Genomic DNA, 24,049 nt, shown 5'->3' with positions numbered 1-24,049 from the left:
TTTTTATTTTATTTTCAAACGGTCAAACTTTTTTTGTGAAGTCATCGAATTGAAGATGGACCGTTCCATAAAATTAATTGTTTTTATAAACTACAAATTAAAATCCAAACAAATGGAGTAATTGTAGAGATGGATATTAATAGCATTATAAGAAAATTAATTATTAATTATCATACTAAATTACTAACGTAACTTATTACGAAACTCTTCCTATGTCTTATTGCATATATTTCTCCTCTATATATATTGTTCACAAACTCTACTTATTGTACCACCGCAATATAATACATCAACATAACCAGTAAAACAAAAGACTTAGACGACGTAGAGATACATCATGGAAATGTTCTCAAGTACAAAATTAATTTTTGGACTACTGTTTGTTATGGTAGGGTTGACAATCACATCAGCTACAGATAAAGAATGTTGGATTAGTGACCAATGTGGAGATGAACTAGACATACATTTGGCTGAGAGGAGTTTGAAAGGTAGTCTTAGTTGTTGCGGGGAAATTGTAGTTTCCAATCCAGAGAAATGTTGGGGCAACCTTGTTAACTATTTGGAACGTACTAAGAATGAAGAAAATATTAAGTGGGCACATAATTTTTGGAACCAATGTGTTGTTATCGTAAACATTAACAACAAAAACTCTGCACCACTTGGCTCTCCTTCATTCCCACCATCCTCATAATTACGACGGAATTTTTTGATGATGTAATTCCACTTTTGTACTATTGATCGAATATATATAGTAAAATAATATTCATATTTTAAACGGTCTCAGCTTTCCCTTTCCCAGTTAGTATTCTCGATTGTGGACACAATATTTAAGTCATGCAAGTTAAGAGGATAAGGATCCAACATCAAAAAACATTAACTTATTGTTTACTAAACAATAATAACCACCAACAAATAATCTCGTGGGCTTGGCCATTAATTAAATAATTTTAATTTGCCTATTTAAAGTGTGTGTGTGTGTTTTGTTGTTGGCTACACTCTTTCATTTGATCGTTCTCATCTTGTTAATAAAATCCATTTTCCGCATAAATTATTAAATTTGAAGTAGTTACACGAGAAATAATAATAGTTACAGGAGGCAAATGTATTTTGTTAGGAGAAAAACTTATTCACGTGCGCAGAGTTTAAATTTATTTATTAGTTAAATTTTGCGTGAACCCACTGGTATAATCTTGTTAGGGGTTAATTAACTTCAAAAACCAATTTCACAAATATATTGTTAGATATAAAAATAACTGAATGGACTCAAGTTTACAGTATATATGAGATTTTTCTTTTCCACAACACATAAAAAGAAGATCGAAGAATACATCGATATGATATTACTCCCGAACATATCTTGAGGGAGATATTTAGTATCTAAGAATTTTACATAAGTGTTGGACTAAATACATTCAACACATTTCGGTGCACCTTCACATTTTCTTTATTTTTTATTTTTTATGTTTTCTGAAATTTAAGTACTGATTGTGTCAATAGACGCCCGGTGTTATTTCGCATTTAAAGTAGCGCCTACAGTGCTACCGCGAATGAGAGGTGTTGGGTTATCAGTGTCGTACAGCACGGGCACACCCTATGTACAATAAATAACGTCAATTCAAGTTAGGGGGTTTGTGTGCGTTGACTTTGGTCGGTCTTTTGAAAGTCTAAAGTCTAAATAGAGAACAGGCTCATAAGACAGAATTGGGGATTAATTTAGTTTCTAATTTGGGTCGGTAGATAATTATGACTTAAGTACAAACCGGATTGACCACTGCTGAAAGACAATATTATCATCATTTAAGTTTTTATCAGTTAAATCAAAATCCCATGTGACTTTTCAATTTTGTTTTTGACCCTCAGCACACTCACATTTTATGTTAGGACTAACACGAGAAATTTCATTTATTTCATGTTGTACACATGCATATATAGTGGTGTTTGCATGTTTGTTGTACACATGCATATTGATGTGTGTATGTGTAGACATGTGGTAGTAGTGTTTGCATGTTTGTTGCACACATGCATAGTGGTGTGTTCATGTGTGGTATACACATGCATAGTAATCACGATGTTTGCATGTGTGTTATACACATGTATAATAGTGTTTGTATGTGTGTTATATGCATGCATAATGATGTTTGCATGTGTGATATACACATGCATAATGTGTGTGCATGTTGATATACACATACGGTGCATATCATATATGTATAGTGCGTGGTGTTTGCATGTTTGTTGGACACATGCATATTGGTGTGTGCAGGTGTGGTAGTAGCGTGTTTGCATGTGTGTTATGCACATATATACACATGTATAGATAGTTGTGTTTGCATGTGTGCTATACGCATGAAGTATAATGATGTGTGCATGTTGATATACATATACAATGCATATCATATATGCATAGTGGTGTTTACATGTTTGTTGAACACATGTACACATATGTGGCAGTAGTGTTTGCATGTTTGTTGCACATATGCATAATGATGTGTGTATGTGTGGTATGCGCATGCATAGTAGTGTTTGCATGTGTGCTATGCACATATAGACACATGTATAATGATGTTTGCATGTGTATTATACACATGCATAATGATGTGTGTATGATGGTATACACATGTAGTACATATCATACATGCATAGTAGTGTTTGCATGTATATCAGAGAATGTCATAATTGGTATTAATAAAAATAACTTGTTGGCGTCAGCCGAAAATGTTCTTATAAGCGAAATTATTAATGATAGATCTTTGATGTCGACCCGTTTTTCATAAAACCGTAATTATTGATCAACGAGGCCTAAAACCGAAATTATTGGTCAATTTATGTGTTTGGGCATAAATCTATGAAGTCTAAACATTGCTAAATTGGGCCCGAATGTAAATTATACGGACTTTTTGAAAGAAGCCCATGAAGAATTGGTTGAATTTTCTTCTATTCAGTGGATCCACAGGGCTCTTGATTTGAGATTTCTGTCTTTAATTGGATCATCTAGCATTCTAGCGTGGTTATTCCACCTAAGATGATAACAAAGTACAAATGACATATGTGGACAAGTCCACTTCACCTAAAAGTTACGAGTTTGTTGCATATGATTTACTTCCCGCTAAAAAATAGACATTGAAGGTTGTGCAATTGTGTTCTTATTGCAAAATTCCCTATGTAAGTTTGATCTAAAATATACTAGCTTTGAATTAAAACTATGTCGTGCTCTTGGTAAAATAGGATATTGGTCGCCAATAACGTAGATTACTACTATAGTCAAAGACTCAAAGTAAGAGCACTAGACATGATAAAGCTCAACTTCCATGGGAAAAATCTCTGGAATTGGGCCTAAGTCATGCTGACCGTTGACGCAGGGTACTTAATATCTAGAAATTTTGGGAATACTAATTTTCTAGTGGAGAATTACATACCGTTGAGTGTGCATAGAGTGGCTCAAAGAAAGAGTTTGCACATTTATCAATAAGTTGTGCATTTGACATTCAATTTAGACAGCAGAACGTTTTTTGTTTTTTTTTCCGATAATCTTTAGACAGCAGAATGTGGCTGTTCGTTTCGGTATATTTTCTGCACCCTTAGTTCCCAATGCACATCATATGGTATTCTTGCAAATAGAAATCTTGACGCTTCCCAATGAACACATTCATCCTATAAATTAGCGCACAAGGATTACTACAGTTCTAATCTGATTAGCTTTGATCACAGAGAAATTCATGATGAGTAAACAAAAGGTGGTGAAACGTGAAGATAGGCTGACTTTTTTATCTGAAGTCATTCTTCAACATATACTCTTCTTTCTCCCAATAAAATATGCAGTTAGTGCAAGTATATTATCAACAAAATGGAGGTACCTTTGGACTTCAATTCCAGTTCTCGACTTCTCTGATAATCTCTTGTATTCTACTAAAAGCAAGGAAGAAGATTCAATAGTTACGGAGAAATTTGTGAATTTTGTTTATATGGTGCTGCTTCTCCATGATTCAAATCTACAAAAGGTCTGCCTAACATGCACAAAGGATTACAATGCGACTCACATTAGTGCATGGATCCAATCGTATTAAAGTAAAAGTTTGTGAACTCGTTATTAAACTTTCATCATCATCAGAGTCAAAGGGATTGCCCTACTGTCTTTTTAGTTGTGAATCGCTAAATATTCTAAAAATTAAGTCACTTGAACACAAACTTCCTTCTTTGATCACCTTTTCAAACCTTAAGGTCCTGCATTTTAAGGATGTAACATTTTCTTGGGACGAATCTCAGCCGGCTCAGCAAGTCACTTTTAGCTTACGGTCCTTGAAGAGTTCCAAATTAAGGCGTGTCTATGGCTTCACATGATTATAACTATAGTTGCTCCTGTTCTTAAGAGCTTATGCGTAGTTGATACTTTCGACACTCTTGACTGTCTTGATGATGAATGCTATAATTGTGAGATGAAGATATTATGTGTTGGGGATCTTAAATCCTTGACATTTGATTGCAACTTTTTACACGTGTATTCTTTGCATAAGCTACCCTCATTGGTCGATCCATCAATGAATTTTGTTGGTACCAAATTTATGGGGAACAATGCAGTTCATCAAGTCTTCCGTGAGTTTTGTGACGTAAATGATTTAGAAATATCTAGTTCGGTTGTTGAGGTAAGTCTTCAACTTTTTCAGGTTACAATTCTTTCTATTTCTTATGACTCAATTAACAGGCTAATGCATTGGTACTTGGTAAATCTAGGTTCTCTTTCGTCCAGAGATCTCATCCATTTTGCCTAACCTTCTCAAGGTGATCAACCTGGAAGTTAATAAAACATATGATGGACTTGACGGTAGTAATCTGATATGCTTACTCTCTGACATGCCCAATATTGAATCTCTTGTTTTTTCTTATGTAAGTAATTCAACAGTACTTCCCTCTTATCTTTTATTGGCCTTACACTAGTGCTAAAGCGTTTAGTTTTGATTTATGTAGACACATTGGACTTTTGGAGTAAATTTGCAGATGCTACCAACACTTCCCGTGCGTTATTTGCAATGTCTCGAATCAATCGAATTGAGGTGCTTTTATGCGGATGAGGATGAGAATGAGATACGTGTTGTCGAGTATTTGCTGAAAAATGCAAGAGTATTGAAGAAAATGACAGTCATTTCTTGTTCTGCTTTATATCTTTGATCCAAGAAAACAACTAGAAGTTAAACTACTAAGGCTTCCTAGAGCTTGAGATTGTAGTGTGATAGAGTTCTCCTAAATAGTAGAATTTGGCGAGGGGTATTGTGACTTCAGATTGCAAATGATCAAAAAGTATATACTTAGTTTACTTCTTGTTGGACACATGCGTGGTTGAATCTTTTGTTATTGAAATGTTGTAGGGCATGCTTAAATTGATATAAAAGAATAATTGATATTGGCTAGTAGGCGCAATAAGAGTAGAGTTTTTCAAACCAACACTTCTCGACTTTCTCGTATTCTAAAACAACCCAACAACAAAAAAAAAAAGACTACTACTATTGTTCGTCTTCTTTGAACAATGTTTTGAAATTCAATCAATTCCCTCATCAATTGAACTTGTACTCAATTGTTAAAATAATATTCAATTTTTTAGATGTTGAGTATACTTATATGTTTTGAAATAGTAGTGTTATGTTCTTTTAATAGTTGATCAGAGTTTGAATTTTTAAGCTTTGGAGATACACATAGATGGATGAAAATAGAGGGTTGAAGGTAGAAAAGAGAATGGGGTTCTGGCCTTCTGAAGAAGGGATCAAAAAAAAAAAAAAATTTTTTGCAACTTGAGGAGTGTTGTAACTAAGTAAGGAACATGATACTTGCCATGTCAGTTTGTTCAAAATAGTTTGTTCATATACAATTTTGTATCATGTCAGTTTGTTCAAAATAGTTTGTTCATATAGAATTTTTGGTAAGAGTATTAGGCAATTGTATCTGTAAGGAAATAATGGCTTTTGGTTTGTATGTCTCACGGTCGAGGAAGTCGGCGTCTTTGATAACTTGTGTTTGGAAATAATGACATGAGGTAGATTACTAGTATAGATTTGTTCTTGGTAAAATTGGATTTTAATTAGTCGCCAATCCTTAGATATATATTATAGCTATACCCTCTTGGCTCTATTTTTCAAGGCTTCACAGAGTCTCCAACTTTTTTTAAACTCTAATACTAATTACGAAAAAAAAATCCAAATATTTAGATATATATTATAGTTATACTCTGACCAATCTATTTTTTGGAGCACTCCAGAGACTCAAATTTTTTCTAAACTCTATTACTAATTATGAAAAAGTATGATATAAATAAATAAACAATCTCATCTAGAGTTTCACAAAGTGTCCAACTTTTCCTAAATAATATAGCTAATTACGGGAAAAAAAAAATAAATTGTAAAAAACAATATTTTCAACCAAAAACGATTTTCCTAAAACCCTTACGCCACAAAGAATAGTTTCCATACTAATCTCAGACGAAATTTAACATAACAAAGTTTCTTTTTATAAAATGATAATAAAACTATAAAAGATCAAAAGAAAAAATAAATTGAGTTGCTTGAACATTTACTTTATGCATTTGTTAACCACACATGTGACTGGGGAAAGGGGGAAAAAAAGTAAACTAATCATAAAATAAGTAATATTGTACACCAAAAACAAATAAAATTGTATTGTATGCACTATATATATGGGCATAACAAATAAAATTGAATCAATTTGAGGTGTAAAATTTATTCATAGTTAAGGATTTCAAAAACTACAGGCCACAATAATTACGACATATTCTAATTAAATTTATGAATTTTATAATTTCCAATTTTAGCGGAATAACGAGATTCAGTTAAAACGGACGTTGGCTTAAATAAATTATATAACTATTGATTTAGTTAAAATAGACGTTGGACTTAAATAAATTATATATCAAACCAAACCAAAACAAATTACATGTGGAAAATTAAATTATACAAAAAATAACATCACAAAATATATACTAGCAATTGGAAAAAAAAAAACAATAATAACAAATATTTTCAAATATATATTTAACAGGAAACTAACGTCAAAAAACAATTAATGAGAAACAGAAAACTAAATGCAAATGCATTGAACTAACCTCAAATTATATTTAACAGGAAATCGGAAATTGGATGCACATGCAAGTATTAAACTAATAAACTAATCTTAAAAATTAATTAATAGACAATCAGAATATTGATACAACTGCATTAAACTAACCTTAAAAAATAATTAACGGGAAATCAAAACTTGGATGCAAATACATCAAACTAATACCAACAAATAATTGTCGGGAAATCGAAAACTGGATGCAAATGCATTGAACTAACCCTTAGAGATTAAATTACTGGAAAATCGGAAACTGGATGCAACTGTATTAAACTAACCTAAAAAAAATAACTAAATTGCAAAAAACAATATTTTTAACCAAAAACAATTTTCCTAAAACCCTTACGCCACAAAGAATAGTTTCCACACTAATCTCATGTGAAGTTTAACATAACAAAGTTTCTTTCTAGAAAATGATAATGAAACTACGAAGGAACAAATGAAAAAATGAATTGAGTTGCTTGAACATTTACTTTATGCATTTATTAACCACACATGTGACTGGGAAAAAAGGAAAAAAAAGTAAACTAATCAAAAAATAAGTAATAGTGTACACCAAAAACAAATAAAATTGTATTGTATGCACTATATATATGGGCCTAACAAATAAAGTTGAATCAATTTGAGGTGTAAAATTTAGTCATAGTTAAGGATTTCAAAAACCACAGGCCACAATAATTACGACATATTCTAATTAAATTTATGAGATTCAGTTAAAACGGACGTTAGCTTAAATAAATTATATAACTATTGATTTAGTTAAAGTAGACGTTGTGCTTAAATAAATTATATACCAAACCAAACCAAACCAAATTACATATGAAAAATTAAATTATACAAAAAATAACATACAAAAAATAACATCACAAAAAAAAAAAAAAAAAAAAAAAAACCCAATAATAACAAATATTTTCAAATATATATAATACTGCATGAAACTAATGTCAAAGAACAATTAACGAGAAATAAAAAACTAGATGCAAATGCATCGAACTAACGTCAAATAATATTTAAAGGGAAATTGGAAATTGGAAATTGGAAATTGGATGCACATGCAAGCATTCAACTAATCTTAAAAATTAATTAATGGATAATCAGAATATTGATACAACTGCATTAAACTAACTTCAAAAGAATAATTAATGGGAAATCAAAACTTGAATGAAAATACATCAAACTAACACCAACAAATAATTGTCGGGAAATCGGAAACTTGATGCAAATGCATTGAACTAACTCTCAGAGATTAAATTACTGGGAAATCGGAAACTAGATGCAACTGTATTGAACTAACCTTAAAAAAAATAACTATAAATTGGAAACAGGATGCAAATGCGTGAAACTAATCTTTACAAATAATTAACTGGAAATCGGAAACCGGATGCAACTACACTGAACTAATTTCAAAAAATAAATTTGATGCAAATGCATTGAACTAACCTCAAGAAATAATTAACGGAAAATCGGAAATTGGATGCAAATTCACTGAACTAACCTCAAACAATAATTAACGGGAAATCAGAAACTATATGTAAATACAACCTCATCGAATAATAAACGAGAAATCGGAAACTGGGCAGATGCAAATGTATTAAACTAATTTCAAAAAATGATTAACGGGAAATTGGAAATTGGATGCAAATGGATTGAACTGAGCTCGAAGAATAATTAGCATGAAATTGGAAATTGAATGCAAATGCATTATTAAACTACAGCAAAGAATAATTAACAAGAAATCTGAAACTAGATGCAACTGCATTGAACTAACCTCAAAAAATAAATAACAGAAAATCAGAAACTGGATGCAAATACATTGAACTAATCTCAAAATATAGTTGTGTTATATGTTGTGAAAATGTCTCGATAAGTATAATTTTGTATTTAAAACGGTGTTTATCTTATCTTTTTTCGTATAATTGGGAACACCTTGCTATTCAAGTAGCTTCAATATGAACTTCATCTTATTAGACAATTTCACAAAACTTCAATCAAACTTCTATTATTAAACAACAAATGAAGTTGAAGGGTTTTATCAATGGTGAGTTTTTTTTTTAATAGAGAGTACATGAGGTTTTCATGTTAGAAGAAATTTGGATGAGTGAGCAATATAATATATGTACATGTATATAATAGTTATGCATATATAGTTGCATATATTTTTTAGAATAATTAATATGACAGGACCCGTTCGTAGATAATCTTTGAAGATCCTACATAGTGAGTCAGGTATATAATTTAAAGAATAATTAACGAAAAATCGGGAACTGGATAATCTTTGATGATCCAATATAGTAAATCAAGCATAATTTATTTTTATGTCATGTTTGCAATGATACTACAGATGGATAAGTAGAAAGTTGGTATTACACACTACATTGGATAATTAAAAGGAGATTGAAAACTGGATTCAAATACATTGAACTGAGCTCAAAGAGTAATTAACGGAAAATCGAAAACTTTATGCAAATGCAATAAACTAAACTCAAAAAGTAATTAACTAGAAATCGGAAACTTGATGCAACTGTATTAAACTAACATCAGAGAATAACTAATGGGAAATTAGAAATTGGATGCAAATCCTTGAAAAATATTTAACGGTAAATCGGAAACAATATGCAAAAATGCATCAAACAAACCTCAAATAATAATTAACGATGAATCAGAAACTGGATGCAAATACATTGAACTAACCTCAAAATATAATTAATAGGAAATCAAAAACCAAATGCAACTGCATTGAACTAACCTCATAGAATAATTGACGGAAAATCATAAACTACATGCAAATGCATTAAAATAACTTCAAAGAATAGTTAACGGAAAATCAGAAACCGGATGAAATTGCATCGAACTAATTAAAACCTCAAAGCATAAATAATCATAAATCATAAACTAGATGCAGATGTATTAAACTAATCTCAAATAGTTATTAATGAAAAATCGAAAACTGGATGCAAATGTAATGAACTAATCTAAAGACTAATTAACGAATATAGAAACATAAAAAAATGGATGCAAATACACTAAACTAACCTCAATGAATAATTAACGGAAAATCATAAATTTGATGCAACTGCATTGAACAAACCTCAAAAAATAATTAATGGGAAATCGAAAACTTGCTACAAATGCATTAAACTAACCTAAAAAAACAATTAATGAAAAATCAGAAATTGGATGCAACTGCATTGAACTAACCTCAAAGAATAATTAACGGAAAATCGAAAACTGGATGTAACTGCATTAAACTAAAATCATATATTAACTAACAGGCCGGGAAATCAAAAATTGGATGCAATATTCTTGATGAATATTTAACGAAAAATCAGAAACTAGATGCAAATGCATTGAAATAACCTTAAAGAATAGTTAACTAGAAATCGGAAACCGGATGTAACTACATCGAAATACCCTCGAAGCATAAATAACCGAAAATTGATTGGAAGCTAGATGCGAACTAACTTCGAAAAATAATTAACGGGAAATTAGAAACTGGATGCAGATGTATTAAACTAACCTCAAAGAGTAATTAACGGAAAATTGGAACCTTGATTCAAATGCAATTAACTAATCTCAAAGAGTAATTAATGAAACATTGAAAACTAGATGGAACTACACTGAATTAACTTTAATGAATAACTAACGGAAAATCATAAATTTGGTGCAACTGTACTAAACTAACCTCAAATAATAATTAACGAAAAATCAAAAACTTGATACAACTACATTGAATTAACCTCAAAGAATAATTAATGAGAAATCGAAAACTAGATCCAACTACATACATTGAACTAGCCTCAAAGAATAATTAACGTAAAATTTGAAACTTTATGCAAATGTATTGAACTAACCTCGAAACATAGTTGTATTATATATAGGGAGAATATAATATCTCGACAAGTATAGTTTTGCATTTTTAATAGTGTTTATTATAATTATTTTATTATGATTGGGAATATCTTGCTATTTAAGTAGCTTCAATATCATCTTCGCTACATTGAGCATTCTCACAAAATTTCAATCAAACTTCTATTATTAAACATAACAAAAAAAATAAATCGATGGGTTTTACCAAGATTTGGTGTTTTCTTTTGATATAGAGTGGTGCAAGAAATTTAAACAAGTGATTAATATAATTTCCAGATCTCATAGCTATGAATAATTGCTAATATTTTTTAGAATAATTTAATATAATGACACCCGTTAAATAGGGCCGGGTTTAAAGCTAGTAATTAGTATAGTGAAGTAAGACTTTGGACTAAAAGCTCAACTTCGTTGGAAAATCTACGGAAGTGAGAATTTGCTCCAAGGCACTTAAGAGCAGAGATTTCTCCACGATCATAAATTCGTCATATTGATCTTGGAGGGAGCGGTACTAAAAATATCACGAGGAAATCTTGGGAATACTAAATTTCTTGTGGAGATGAACCATTTAAGATTTAGTATGATTTATAAGAGTTCTCCGAGGGCTGGTAGCTAAACATCACTGTGTGAATGTAGTGGGACAAGAAATGAGTTTGCACATTGATCAATAACTTGTGCATTTGAAATTCAATTTAGATATTAGATAGATAGATAGCAATTACCAAAAAAAAAAGATAGATAGATAGCGAGAATGTGGCTTCCAAGTTAATCCAGCATAAAAAAGGCCCAGTGTGTTAGGTTTGTGGAACCGTCGAGCTTTGCTCGGTGTGCGATGCTTGATCTCGATTTTTTTCGGCTTGGAGAAGGTGGGCAACCTATGCTACGGTTGGCTTTGGGAAGAGCACCACTCAAGGCTCAACTTCTTGGAAGTCGACAATGAAGGAGGGCGACTCTGGCTTTCGACCATGCCTTGGTCGAGGACACACCACAAGCTCATCATTCTCTCTGGAATTTCGCTAGCTTTATGAAATTTCGGCCCAAAGCCCATTTTCTCACCATTTTCTATGTGTATTTATATAAAGAAAATAGATTAGGGTTTTGAGACAACTTTGAAAGATTCATTTCTTGGGTACTGTGGGAGCTCTATTGAGCTAGGGTTTGAGTGAGGCCTCTTGTTCTTGATTCTTGATATCTCTTGTAAACTCTTCAATCTTTGCTATAAAGGAAACTCGGCTCTTGTGTGGATGTAGGTAATATTTATTGAACCACCTTAAATCTTTGTGTTTCTTTGCATTATTTTCTTCCATATTTATTGTTGCTATGAATTGTGATGATATATTAGTAGTTTTGTTTTGTTGAGTTTGTTGTGATAACTACCAAAGTCTTAGGTGGTGATTTCATTGGTGTGAGCTCCAAGTTAAAATCATTTGAGATAGAAAATAACTAGATTGAAGTGTGACTCTCTAGTGAAATCTCCCAACATAACACGGTAGATCAGACATAGGTGGACCTTGAGTGTTTGAGAGAAGGAAAAACCAAGAAGCAAGTGAGGGAAATTTGACGTGTTGAGAAATATGCTACGTGTTCTTGCTGGGGAGAGAGTTGGTTATCGTTTGTAAGCGTCTCTGACTCTTGTACTTTTGATCGACATGGTGGATTTTGGGATATGTAGTGACGTGGACGTTAAAAAAATTCTCTCTTTACTGTTTTACTTTGTTTGTTATTGTGGCCTTAATTGTCTGAGAATCATTGTTGTTGTTTGTAAATCAAATTAATCAAGGTAGGATGGATGATATAAATTCTAGTCATGCCCTTGGTTTGCATTACCCTGATGTGCAGATTGTTCGTAAGACCATGTCCATTGAGACCCTTGCTGGAAAGCTGAGAACATTTGAGCTTGAATGTGAGTTGGAAAATCCTAAGAAGGATGAGAACCTTGCTTTTAAGACCACATCTTCTTCTCATTTTTCTAGGAATTTTTCTTCTAGTAATCCCTCACATGAGAATGGATATGATCTAGACCAGGTTTTCTGTTAACAAATGTTACTTTATGCGCCAATTCAAAAGTTGTTACTAAACGAATGAGAATAAAAAAGGCTCATTGAGTAGTTTGTCACAAAAACTGTGTGCATCGTTTACTTTTAAGGCTGTATAAGGTTTGCAGCTTGCTTACTACTCAATACATAAACACAGTAATTTCTATATTCTTTTCACTTTTATCTAACTATGGTGGCATGGATTTTAAATTTTCAGAGAAATTTTGCTGCTATGGAAGGAAGTAATTTGCAGTTTTTAAGACAAAGTAGTGGTAAATGTGAAGATAGGCTGAGCTTTTTACCTGAGAGCATTCTTCATCATATACTCTCCTTTCTTCCAACCAAATGTGCCGTTGGTACAAGCATATTAGCGACAAGATGGAGGTACCATTGGACTTCAGTTCCCATTCTAGATTTTTCTGATGATCTCTTGCGTTCTACTACAAGAAGTTATAAGGATCCACTTCTTAAAGACAAATTCACGAGTTTTGTTTATAGGGTGCTGCTTCTCCATGATTCTGATATACATAGGTTTTGCTTAACATGTTCACATACCTACCATGCGTCTCACTTTAATGCGTGGGTATCTGCTGTGTTGAAGCGTAAAGTTAAGGAACTCGTTATTAAAATGCCTTCAGGACTTCATTCCATCGGATTACACAATTACTTATTTAGGTGTGGTTCACTAGCTATATTACATATTAAAGGCGTAAGAGAGAAACTTCCCGCATTGATATCCTTTTCAAGCCTTAAGGTTCTGCATCTGTACTTAACAAGATTTTACTGGGACGGATCAGTTGAGCAAGTGACTTTTAATCTCCCAGTCCTTGAAGAGTTCCGAATGGAAAATTCTGTTTTGTGGAATGTGAATATAATTGTATTTGCTCCTTTGCTTATGAGCTTATACATATATGAGAAGGAATATGATTTTAGGGATTGTTTTTGGAATATGAAGATATGTGCAGAGAATCTTATATCCTTGACAATGATATCTAGATGTCTTCGTGCTTATTATATCAACTGCCTACCCACATTAGTTGATGCATCAAAATATTTAGTTGGCACTCGAGAGCTTTTTAATGTTAAGGACTTAGTGGTGTCTAGTGACATCGTTGAGGTAAGTTTCCTTCTTCTTCATTTTTTCCCCAGTTTAATTCATTTATTTATAAAGCTCGTAGACTAAGACAAAAATCCATGGATGATTAACACATTCATTCTGTTGTTGAAACTTAGCCGATTCATACTGGCTAATGCAGTTGTATCTGATATTTATAGGATATCCTAAAGCCAGAGCTCGCATTAATTGTGCCTAAACTATTTAAGGTGACCAACCTTGGAGTGATTAATGGATATCATACACTTGACGGTAATCATTTTGTAAACTTGCTCTGCCAAGTGCCTAATATTGAATCCCTTGTCTTTCCTGATGTAAGTCATTCTCACGCTGTTCTTTTATTTCTTAACAGAATAATATTAGTGCCATTAACATGCTCAAGTTTTAAGTTTTGATTTATGTAGGGACTCACTCTTGGTCTAGTGGAGAACATGTTCTGACACTTACAATACTTGACCTGGATTTTTGCCACATCTGAAGACAGTTGAAGTAAGGTGCTTTTCGAGGCGGGGAGAATGAGATAAGTGTTATCATGTTTTTGCTGAAGAACGCAAGAGTTTTGGAGAAAATGACTATCATTTCTGTTTCGATGTTATCTGCGGATCCAGAAAAGCAAATGAAAATTAGTAAAAGACTACTAATGCTTCCTAGAACTTCAGGTTGCAGTGTAATCGACTTTTCCTAAATGGTTGATGGCTTGGCACTTCATCTGGTGACTGTAGCAAAATGATGTGTAGGCAATTGGAAAGTTTGTACTTACAATTAAACCTCTGCTAAATCTTGCTTTGTAGACATGGTTTAGGGCATTCTTAAATACTTTTGATGTCCAAGAACGATTTATGTAGCAAAGTCTAATTTCTTCTGTTATTTTCACCTACTGAATGGTTATGTTTGTAATGGCTTTTGTTATTTCACCAACTGAGCTAGCTGAATTTGTGATGAGTAAACAAAATCTATAATACAAAACAACTCAGTTTTTAAGCAGAGTTATGAGAGCTTAACTGGTGGTCCTGATTTCCTCGGGATATGTGTTATAATAAACCTTAATTAGTTAGGTTTAGTCATTCACAGGTTAATTTTTTTTAAGAGTCCTACTTGATTAGTACTTTCCAACTTTCGTTTATTTCACAAAAGTACCTATTTCTCTTCACGGCAAGTTTTTTTCTTCCGAAACTATTAACAAAAGTACTAAAGGTGGGGGGATCCAGCAGTTGATGAACAAATAGAAGCTACAACAGTTGATTCTCAGTTAAGAATATAAAGCTTTCAGACATCAAGATCAATACTTCCTCCTGGCTATGCAAACTTTAGACCAACTATTTGGTAAAACTTTAGACCAAGCAGTTTGTCTACCATGACTATTTTCTTTGATTTGCTACATGTGTTTCATATAGGTATGGTCATGTAGTAGTAGTGCAATGACACCTGCTTCCCCTGTGTTTTCATGGTGCTAATTACTGTTGAATTATGAATTTATGTACTTTGTCTTTGATGACTGAAAAGTTGGTAATGTGTTGGGTGAAGAGACGAGTATAAGAAAAATGTGTAAGGATTCCAAATAACAGTGTTCAGATGATATTCCAACATCAAGACTTCATTCTGCCTCTGATCAGTACTTCTGACATAGAAACTTAAGGGACGTTCTTTTGGTTGTTCATCAATACCAACATATATGTTCATTACCATAGAGTATAGGACTATCCGTCCATCTTTTTAAGTTGTCAATATTGTCAATTACATAATTTTTGCATTATATGTTAGGGCGGGATCCATTAAAATTTTCTATATTGCAAGAGAATTTATTCTTTGGTATGCTCTGTTAGTTGTGGGAAGCTGTGACTCATTTGAATATACCCTGAATAGTCAGTAGAAGTATAATGTAGTTGTCAAGTAATCAAGTTGTTCTCCATATTTGTGTTATATCATTTTTCTATGTGCTTTACAAAGAGTTTCATACTAGGTGTTCTTAAGAGGAGTTTTCTGCCAATAGCATATGTTAAATTAAGGTAACTGGCAAATCAAATAATAACTCAGTCTCTTAAGATACCGTACTGCAAAGTTTCAGAAGGTGTTGGCACTTGAGTTCTACTTCCGTTAGTCTTGAGCTCAGCAACACTTTCTTGCAATTTCTTTGTGTTGTTGTTGGTTAACAATGGTTCTCTGTTTCATTGGTTTTTGTTTTGCTGAAAATATATTTTCTTAACTACAACTTCCCTATTATCTTCGACAGGTTACTGTTCTATTCTAATCTATTAGCTGCATTTAGTTTTTCAGTAGTAGTTCGTTGTTCTTCAGCTTCACAGCATGCAAATCTCCTAATCTTATCGTTTTTTTTTTAACAGAGTAATCGTAAAAGCAGGCGTCCATAACGAATGCCTGATAATCACTATCAAATAGACTCCATCAGGCGATCCAGCCTATATGGCGGATCAACTGGATCAGGCATTCCATGTTCTGATATTGCGTCCTCCAGAACTTAAAGCAGACAGAGGCAACATCGAAGCATTCGTTATACATTTGTTCCTGGTTTCTCACTTCAACAGTAGAAACTTAAAATAGCAAAAAATTGTATCTAAGCGAAGAAGAATCAGTGTCAAAAGATAAGAAAATTTGTTGATTCTTGAGAACCTTTTATTTGTGGTTAGATATACTTAGGTCTATTCATATTGTTATAATCAATCATTAACACATGTGAGTTAAAAAGAAATTGCAGGATGTTCTCTTCTGCTATTTTTTAGTAATTTTCAAGTTGAAGATGAAGCCGAGAGTTCAAGTTTGCTGGGAAAATATCAGGTTGTGTAGCTACTGCCAATGGTGCTATGAGCCTTTTAAGGCCTTTTGTGTCAACATTTCTCCCAACATAATCAGTGTCAAAGGCAGTGAAGGCGCTCAAGGCCGCTGATGGTGATATTGTTTCTGCCATCATCAGAGAATTTGTTTGGCTGAGGGAATCAGTCTTATCTATCGTGTTGTATTATTAGCAAATTTTCTGAGTGCAACTGTTTGCTAAAGATTATGGGTTGTTTTCCAAATTGCATATTTGTGTTGGCATGTGTCAAAGTTCTGCGACTCCTGCACCCATCTCTTAGGTATCGTTGTGGTGCTGTAGCCTGTAGGCCCTATAGTTAATTATCTAAAAACATTGTATTTGTAACGGGAGTTTCAGCTTCCTTGCGTTTCAGTCGGCTGAGGCGGAGGCCTATTTTCATGTATGTGTTCTAAAAGATTTCTGAATAGATCTATAAATCCATTGTCCACTGAAAATGCTTTGATCATCTCTTAAAAAGATGTATGTACAGATACTACTAAATTGCATATTTACGTACTCAGATTTTTCAGTCGAAAGAAGAACGTACAGTTTTTCCAAATTTAAATGTTGCTCTACTGCTCTTAATGCTGCAGTCATAAAGAAACCACTCTGCATTAAAATTGTGAAGTTTGTAACACAAAAATTTGAACATACAAAGGAATGTTGGGAACATAACCCAGAACCTTGCACTTGGCACCCTACACCACAGAAGAGAAGCCTCTTTACACCTGCCGCCTGACATTAGAATAAAAGAAAAAAAAGGTCATCTTCAAGATGTTAAAATATATCCCACATTATTGAATTGTATTCTTATAACGGGGATGAAATGATCCATGTGGGATGAAATGATACGATCCATGCATTGCCAATATAAAAAGAAAAAGGAAATGATCCATGTCTAATGCAGAACCCTAAACCCTAAACACAGGGGAAGCAGGTGTCATTGCACTACTACTACATGACCATACCTATATGAAACACATGTAGCAAATCAAAGAAAATAGTCATGGTAGACAAACTGCTTGGTCTAAAGTTTTACCAAATAGTTGGTCTAAAGTTTGCATAGCCAGGAGGAAGTATTGATCTTGATGAAATATCAGGACACACCGTGACAGTTTGAGGGCATATGTATTGTTTTTTTAGAAATTTTAACCGACTCAACGAACAGGTTTTGCTTATGTAACATTCTTAAGGAACCTGAATCAGCTTAGTTTCATTCCATGCATTTACCTGAACATGTTTTGATAAACATCAAGATGGGGTGTTTCATAACTTAGGACCCTTCTTAGCATTATCCTTGAATTTAGGAGAAATATGTGTAGTTAGAGTTTCCTAATATCTATTAGATTCTGATCGTCTGAAGATTGCTATTAAAAAGGGTGATCTTGGACATACCCAACAAAACACTCCCATACCCCATAAGGCCATAACTAACATAAATTTTTGTCATACCCCAATAACTGCCTAAATCCAATAATATCTCCCATATATTTTTGGGGTATTTTCCATAATGGCAAAATGATTAAAAAAAACAAAAAAACAAAATAATGACACGTCTATTTATACCTTTTTATTAGTGAAAGTTTCTTTTCGCATTCTTTTTCATCCTTCGCTGTAATTTCTACACAAAGTGAAAAACAAAAAAGAAAAAAGAAAACCTTTCGAGCCTTGAAAAAGGAATTGGGTCTGTTGTATGAATTGGGCGTAGTCATTTTGGCGAATGGTGAATGGTTGTTTGAAGTGAGCTTCATATATATTTTCAGGGGATTGTTAACCAGTATTTTTCAACAATTACAATATGTTGTTTTCATGAATTGGGTGCAAATTAGCAAAAAACAAAAAATATATATTGAAAAGAAGGAAAATAAAGGAATAAGGACTAGTATGGGGTTCTAAATATTTTTTCTCCAAATACAGGGAGTCCTGTAACCCAGTTGTAGAGGTGTACGTTGTGGCTAAAGTTAGTGGGTTTTCTAGTGTTGTCCCCGTTCATGTCTCAATCCTGAATTCAATTTTCTTCATATAAATACCACGTCGTTATCCTCTCTGAGTAAAAAAACAAGGTGGATTGAGGAACGAATCAAGATGATGAAATGGGAAAAAGAAAGAATTGCTGAGGATATACAGAGAGAAGAAGCGTTATTGAACCATGCAAGCTAAAACTTTAAGTGCCAAAAGGAAGAGTGTCTGAAGTTCATTGCTCAAAGCTCAGGATACATAAATCAGGTAAGCAGTAGGCATTCATTGTTCTTTTGAGTGTGGCTGCTATCTATATTGCTAGGGAAAATATTCTTAGCTTCAAGTGTTTAACATTAAAAATCTGTTGGCAAGTCCTTATAATTCTTTTGGTCTTCTTGGCTAGCAATGATTGGCCACCCTACAAAATTCTGTTGGCAATTTATATCACTTAGTTGTGTCAGATTTCTTATATTTGTTTTACATCAATGTATCTTCTATTATTTCGTAATTTTGTCACATAGGATTGCAGATTGAAGAAGCTTCGGACAGTTTTCATCCCGACTTACTCTGAAAGAATTATCTCCAGAAGAGGATTGCATTTTGTTGCTGGAGAAGTGGATTCTTTGCCATCGGATGTTGAAAGCTGTAAATTCAATTTGTTTGACTGGGAAGATGCATAGGTCATACTCAGATTATGGCAATCTTCGCCCTGTTCTTCAAATGGACATGTAAATTTTTCGAAGGAAAAATGCATGTGAAATGTTAAAGACAAATATCTTGAAAATAGTATTAATGCAAAATTCTTCATTTTTCTCAAGTTCTCTGAAGCAGTGTGCTTTTTCTGATTTACGTTATCTTCTTAGTGTCCTTTGGAGTAAGAACAAAATCTTGGAACAACAAGTAGTATATTACCTCTATTTTAAATTTTCTAGGACTAGCTGATACATGCAAGCCACTGTCCAACAGCAGGAAGTCACGTAAATATGTATCAACGACTTATCAAGATGAGTTTTTTGTTTCAAGAAACAGTAAGGATCTGAACCCTGTGGGAACTCTCCAAGTCTTTGAGGCGAAATCCCTCCTGATCGGTGTGAATAGGATCTCAACGAGGCCTTCAGCAATCCCCCACTAACCTTTGAACTGTTTACAACGCAAAACCCATAGAAACGTAACTCTCTCTCTCTCTCTCTGAATGGAAGATGATGGTGAAGAAACGAATACAGAAGGAAAACATGAATATCCATTCTTAAATATTATTTTTAAACTCAAAACTGAACCACCTGAAGTTGGCAAAATTCCCAGAGAAGTAAATAAATTATTTCTTTCCAGGCAATGTATATGGTTTCAAAATGCCAGAGGTAAGTACCACCAAAACTAAGGTAACAAACAGGGTTTAAAGCTCTTCACCAGGTTCTTCCCCACTTCTTTGTGCCGCCTCGTTCTTACCATCCCCCTGCTATAGAAAGAGTGTGTTCCTTCGTCTTCACATCAGAACACACAGTAGATTTACTTTTTAAGTTTTTGGGCATTAGCTCTGATGGCTGGATGTTATTTCTGAGTATAGACTCCAAGGATCCCCTTCAACGGAAGTAGACTGTATAGTTCTACTTCATCAGAGACCAACCAGTACACATCGTGCATCTTTTGTGCAATATTTGGTGAAGGAGCTACAAAACCTGCTTAAGCCATAAACATCTCTTACTCATATACTGTTAACAAAACCATTGAAACCAATCATTTAGGAGACTTAGGTGTTGTATTCAACAAACTTTGAGCACTCTTGATGGTATCCCAAGAATCTAATTCTAGCTCTTCTGACCAACGAGTGGACTCAGCAAGTCAGCAATAATGGCAAGCACAACATTATACAGTACAAGACAATGAGCTTGGTGTTTGATGTCACCTCAGGGTTCTGTTCTTGAGAGTTTTTTTTTTTTTTTTTTGATCGGGGTAGAGCATTCTTGAGGGGTAAGGATGCACTCCTACCAGTTAGTCTAACTGTTGGATGCATAGAACATCATGGTTCTATTCTTAACAGATGCCCTTCGGAATGTTTAAAACATTATAGCAACAGGAGCTTGGTGCTTGCTCTCCACCTCATGGTCCCATTCTTAGGACATGCACTTTAGAAAATGTCTAAAATCATTCCGCCAGGTCCAAAAGTCTATCTACATACAATAACTTGTTCATCAAAGCCAAAACCCTAACCTTCTATAATTCACAATCCAAAACAACATGGTACTTTCAGGTGAACATGGTATTGTAGTTACATTTTAGCAATACCAATTCAAACAACAAAAATGCTGAAGACTTCATGTCTCACAGGCTTTCTACCCAAATTTGTAACCTCATCTCAACCTCGACTTCACCTTCTTGATGGATTCCTCTATTGTAGGGACATCTTTCCTAAAGGTAGACCATTGTTCGGCAGTCAAACTTATACCTATAGATAAAATCAGAAGGTGAACAAATTCAGAAACAAAATAGTAGAGACAGAAACAACACTTGAGCTAAGGGCTAAGAAAGCAATAGAAAGTTACAAACTAGAAAGCAGACATGCACTTGGTCAACCTAACTATAATCATAATTTAAGTGGCAAACTGCAATAGTAAAAAAAAATCTTAGGTAGGCAGTATTTCAAAATTACCAAAAGTAATGCAAGTAACAGTGTATAAGAAACTGAGACATCCGTGGTCAGCCTCATAAATTAACAGCGAAGCAATAACCAGAATAACACATTGTAGTAATCTAAAGTATTTGATTTTGAATTTTTTTTCTTCATCCTCATTCGGTTGGTATTCATCGTCATTACTTTAGTATGATTGATTCAAATCAAAAGTGGGGGTTTGCATGTTTATTGATGAGATAAAAGAATAAGAGGTTATTAGGGAAGAAGAAACCCTCCGTCAGTCTTTTTCTTCTGACTTGTTTTAGTCAATAAATATCTTGGGTACGTCTAATAAAAAAGAAGGGTAATTTAGAAAGCTAAATGTGTCTAAAATTATTATTTTTATTTATTTTAAAGTTGGGGTACAGGAGTGTTTTGTTGGGTATGTCCAACTCTTATTTTAAAGGGGGGTCGAATGGAATTGGCGACATTAAATCCAATTAAATTTGATCAGACAACTCTTATTCTAACGTAGTCCAATTAAATTCTTAATGTAATTATTTTCTTCCTATCTAATGCTAATTCTTAGCATTATCCTTGAATTTAGGAGAAAATCAAGGTAATATATTAATACATAGTCCTAGGATAATACAGAATCCCAGGAAATAGAGAGTCGTATGAAAAGTTACTACTGTCACCCAATGAAACAATCCTATCTTGCCACTCATCTTCTATATAGACCTCCAAATATCACACATTCATCAACTTTAGTCGCCACTATTAGTACTTGCTTCTCCCGCTATTGGTGTTGTTGCTTAAATCCTTTGTTTATTTATTCATCAACTTTAGCCGCAGAACCGATAGTACCGCTTCTCCCGCTATTGGTGTTCTTTGCTTCTTCTCTGTTTATTTTGAAGCTTTGCCTGCCTTTCTTCTTTCTTGTGGTCTCGCTACCGCCCCATCGAGGTATTTGCACTTTTACATTATGGAATCGGGCGTAGTTACGTTTCATATAAGCCGTGTACACAATTCGATTATATTGATGTAAAGTTAAGCGTCCACAATGTAACATAGAGTGTTTCCGTTTATGTGTCCGAAGGGGTCTCTTTCAGTATACTCACGAAGACCAAAGGATGGCGTTACTACACATGCTTCGGTGAATAATATAATGTCTTTGCAGTTTTCTGCTCCTCCTTATAGCTTTGTCTTCTCGACCGCTATAAAAACCACTTCTGCCGCCCCATCGAGGTATTTGCACTTTTACATTATAGAATCGGTAGAAGTTACGCTCCAAATAAGTTGTGTATACAATTACCGATTATATTGATGATTATATTGATTATAAGTTGTGGATGTTTGGCGTGTCCGAAGGTAGTGAAAGGGATGAAAGAATCGGGCTGCTCACGAAGCCCCGGGCCATATCCCCATGGGTAAGTCTTCTTACTTTTCATATTGTTACGTTCTCTTGAATGAAACTTTTATGCATATGCATTATTAGTTTCTAATGAATACATGAGATAATGTCTTGAGTACTTGGCTTGATAGGTTTAATTACTTTTGACTTTTAGAGTGTAAGACGAGGTAGGATTGGAGTGAGGTTCTGAGAGAAGAGAAATCTTCAAACAAACTTCACTAAAATCTTCAAGCCAAAGCCATGGTACTTAAGTCCCTGATTCTATGTGTTTGTTTCGTGCTTTAACAATTTCTATTTGTTTATACTTTGCCTAAGTTGCATTATTATTTCAATTTTGCAATAAACTATAGGTTGTTGCCCAAGATGGAAGACACCAAGCTGAACAATAACCACCAGCTCATCCCTCTAACCTTCAATTACTTTCCAAACGCCAATTGGGACAGCGTGCAAGAAGACAACAGGAACATATACAACGCATTGCAGTGTCCATCAACTCTGTACCTTCTCGACGCTCATTGGCACAACGTGCACGAAGAGAGAGAGAGCAACAAATGCAACAACTTATGCCAACAGGTCCACACACAGTAATGGCACCAAATTTTACAAGAAGTTTTGAGGTGAGAAATCCCCCAATTACATCAAATGTTGGTTTCAGACAAAATACGAAGAACAAAGCGAGTGATGCAGTCTTGCTCACTCCACCCAAGCGAACTAAAGGTGTGTGTTTTTTTGGGTCACTATCATTGGTAATCACGACCTTGGAAATGATTCTTCTAGCCAAAATAAACTTTTCGACCATTTGTAAGTTTTTATTTATCGCATTACATAGTACTCTTATATAGTATATTCTAATTCTATTATCCTTAACATATCATTTTTTTTTCTTCTTCAAGGAATTCTCAAACACGATAAGTCCAGAATGTGCTATGGGTACTAATGATGAACAACCTCCTATGGAAATTGATGATGTCGCACAACCTTCTATTGATTTGCATACCGATGGTCGTCATTATCTTGGCAAAATGGATGTGGAGTGTCCTTATTGTGGAGCTCTTCATTGGATAGATGAGAGGTCGGCAAGGTCATCACCTAAAGCGTCCTCTTTTGGATCATGTTGTAAGCAAGGAAA

At 33.8% G+C, this 24,049-nt stretch overlaps 1 protein-coding gene and 2 long non-coding RNA genes across 6 annotated transcripts; all 3 read left to right on the top strand.

Moving 5' to 3' along the window:
* Positions 1 to 12,002: 12,002 nt before the first annotated feature.
* LOC147478545 (F-box/FBD/LRR-repeat protein At5g56420-like) lies at positions 12,003 to 15,116 on the top strand. 3 transcript variants are annotated; one of them, XM_086582512.1, is made up of 4 exons: positions 12,003 to 12,226; positions 13,234 to 14,133; positions 14,292 to 14,444; positions 14,535 to 15,116. In XM_086582512.1, exons 2-4 carry the CDS (start codon positions 13,249 to 13,251, stop codon positions 14,568 to 14,570), a joined length of 1,074 nt encoding a protein of 357 aa, XP_086438638.1. In that variant the 5' UTR covers positions 12,003 to 12,226; positions 13,234 to 13,248; the 3' UTR covers positions 14,571 to 15,116. The 3 variants fall into 3 exon arrangements, with proteins under 3 accessions (XP_086438638.1, XP_086438637.1, XP_086438635.1); XM_086582511.1 differs by having other exon boundaries at positions 12,004 to 12,230; XM_086582509.1 differs by lacking the exon at positions 12,003 to 12,226 and adding an exon at positions 12,257 to 12,595.
* Positions 15,117 to 15,243: 127 nt separating this feature from the next.
* LOC147478544 (uncharacterized) lies at positions 15,244 to 17,190 on the top strand. The gene is made up of 2 exons (XR_015208520.1): positions 15,244 to 15,453; positions 16,473 to 17,190. It is a non-coding gene; the product is annotated as an uncharacterized LOC147478544 (long non-coding RNA).
* Positions 17,191 to 18,543: 1,353 nt separating this feature from the next.
* LOC147478543 (uncharacterized) lies at positions 18,544 to 19,715 on the top strand. 2 transcript variants are annotated; one of them, XR_015208873.1, is made up of 2 exons: positions 18,544 to 19,165; positions 19,428 to 19,715. It is a non-coding gene; the product is annotated as an uncharacterized LOC147478543 (long non-coding RNA). The 2 variants fall into 2 exon arrangements; XR_015208872.1 differs by having other exon boundaries at positions 18,558 to 19,165; positions 19,420 to 19,715.
* The last annotated feature ends 4,334 nt before the right edge of the window (positions 19,716 to 24,049 follow it).

Source organism: Coptis chinensis, chromosome 9 (genome assembly GCF_015680905.1).
Source record: "Coptis chinensis isolate HL-2020 chromosome 9, ASM1568090v1, whole genome shotgun sequence".
Taxonomy (NCBI): Eukaryota; Viridiplantae; Streptophyta; class Magnoliopsida; order Ranunculales; family Ranunculaceae; genus Coptis; species Coptis chinensis.
Note: the sequence above shows the minus strand (reverse complement) of the source record. Positions and strands in the feature narration are given on the sequence as shown.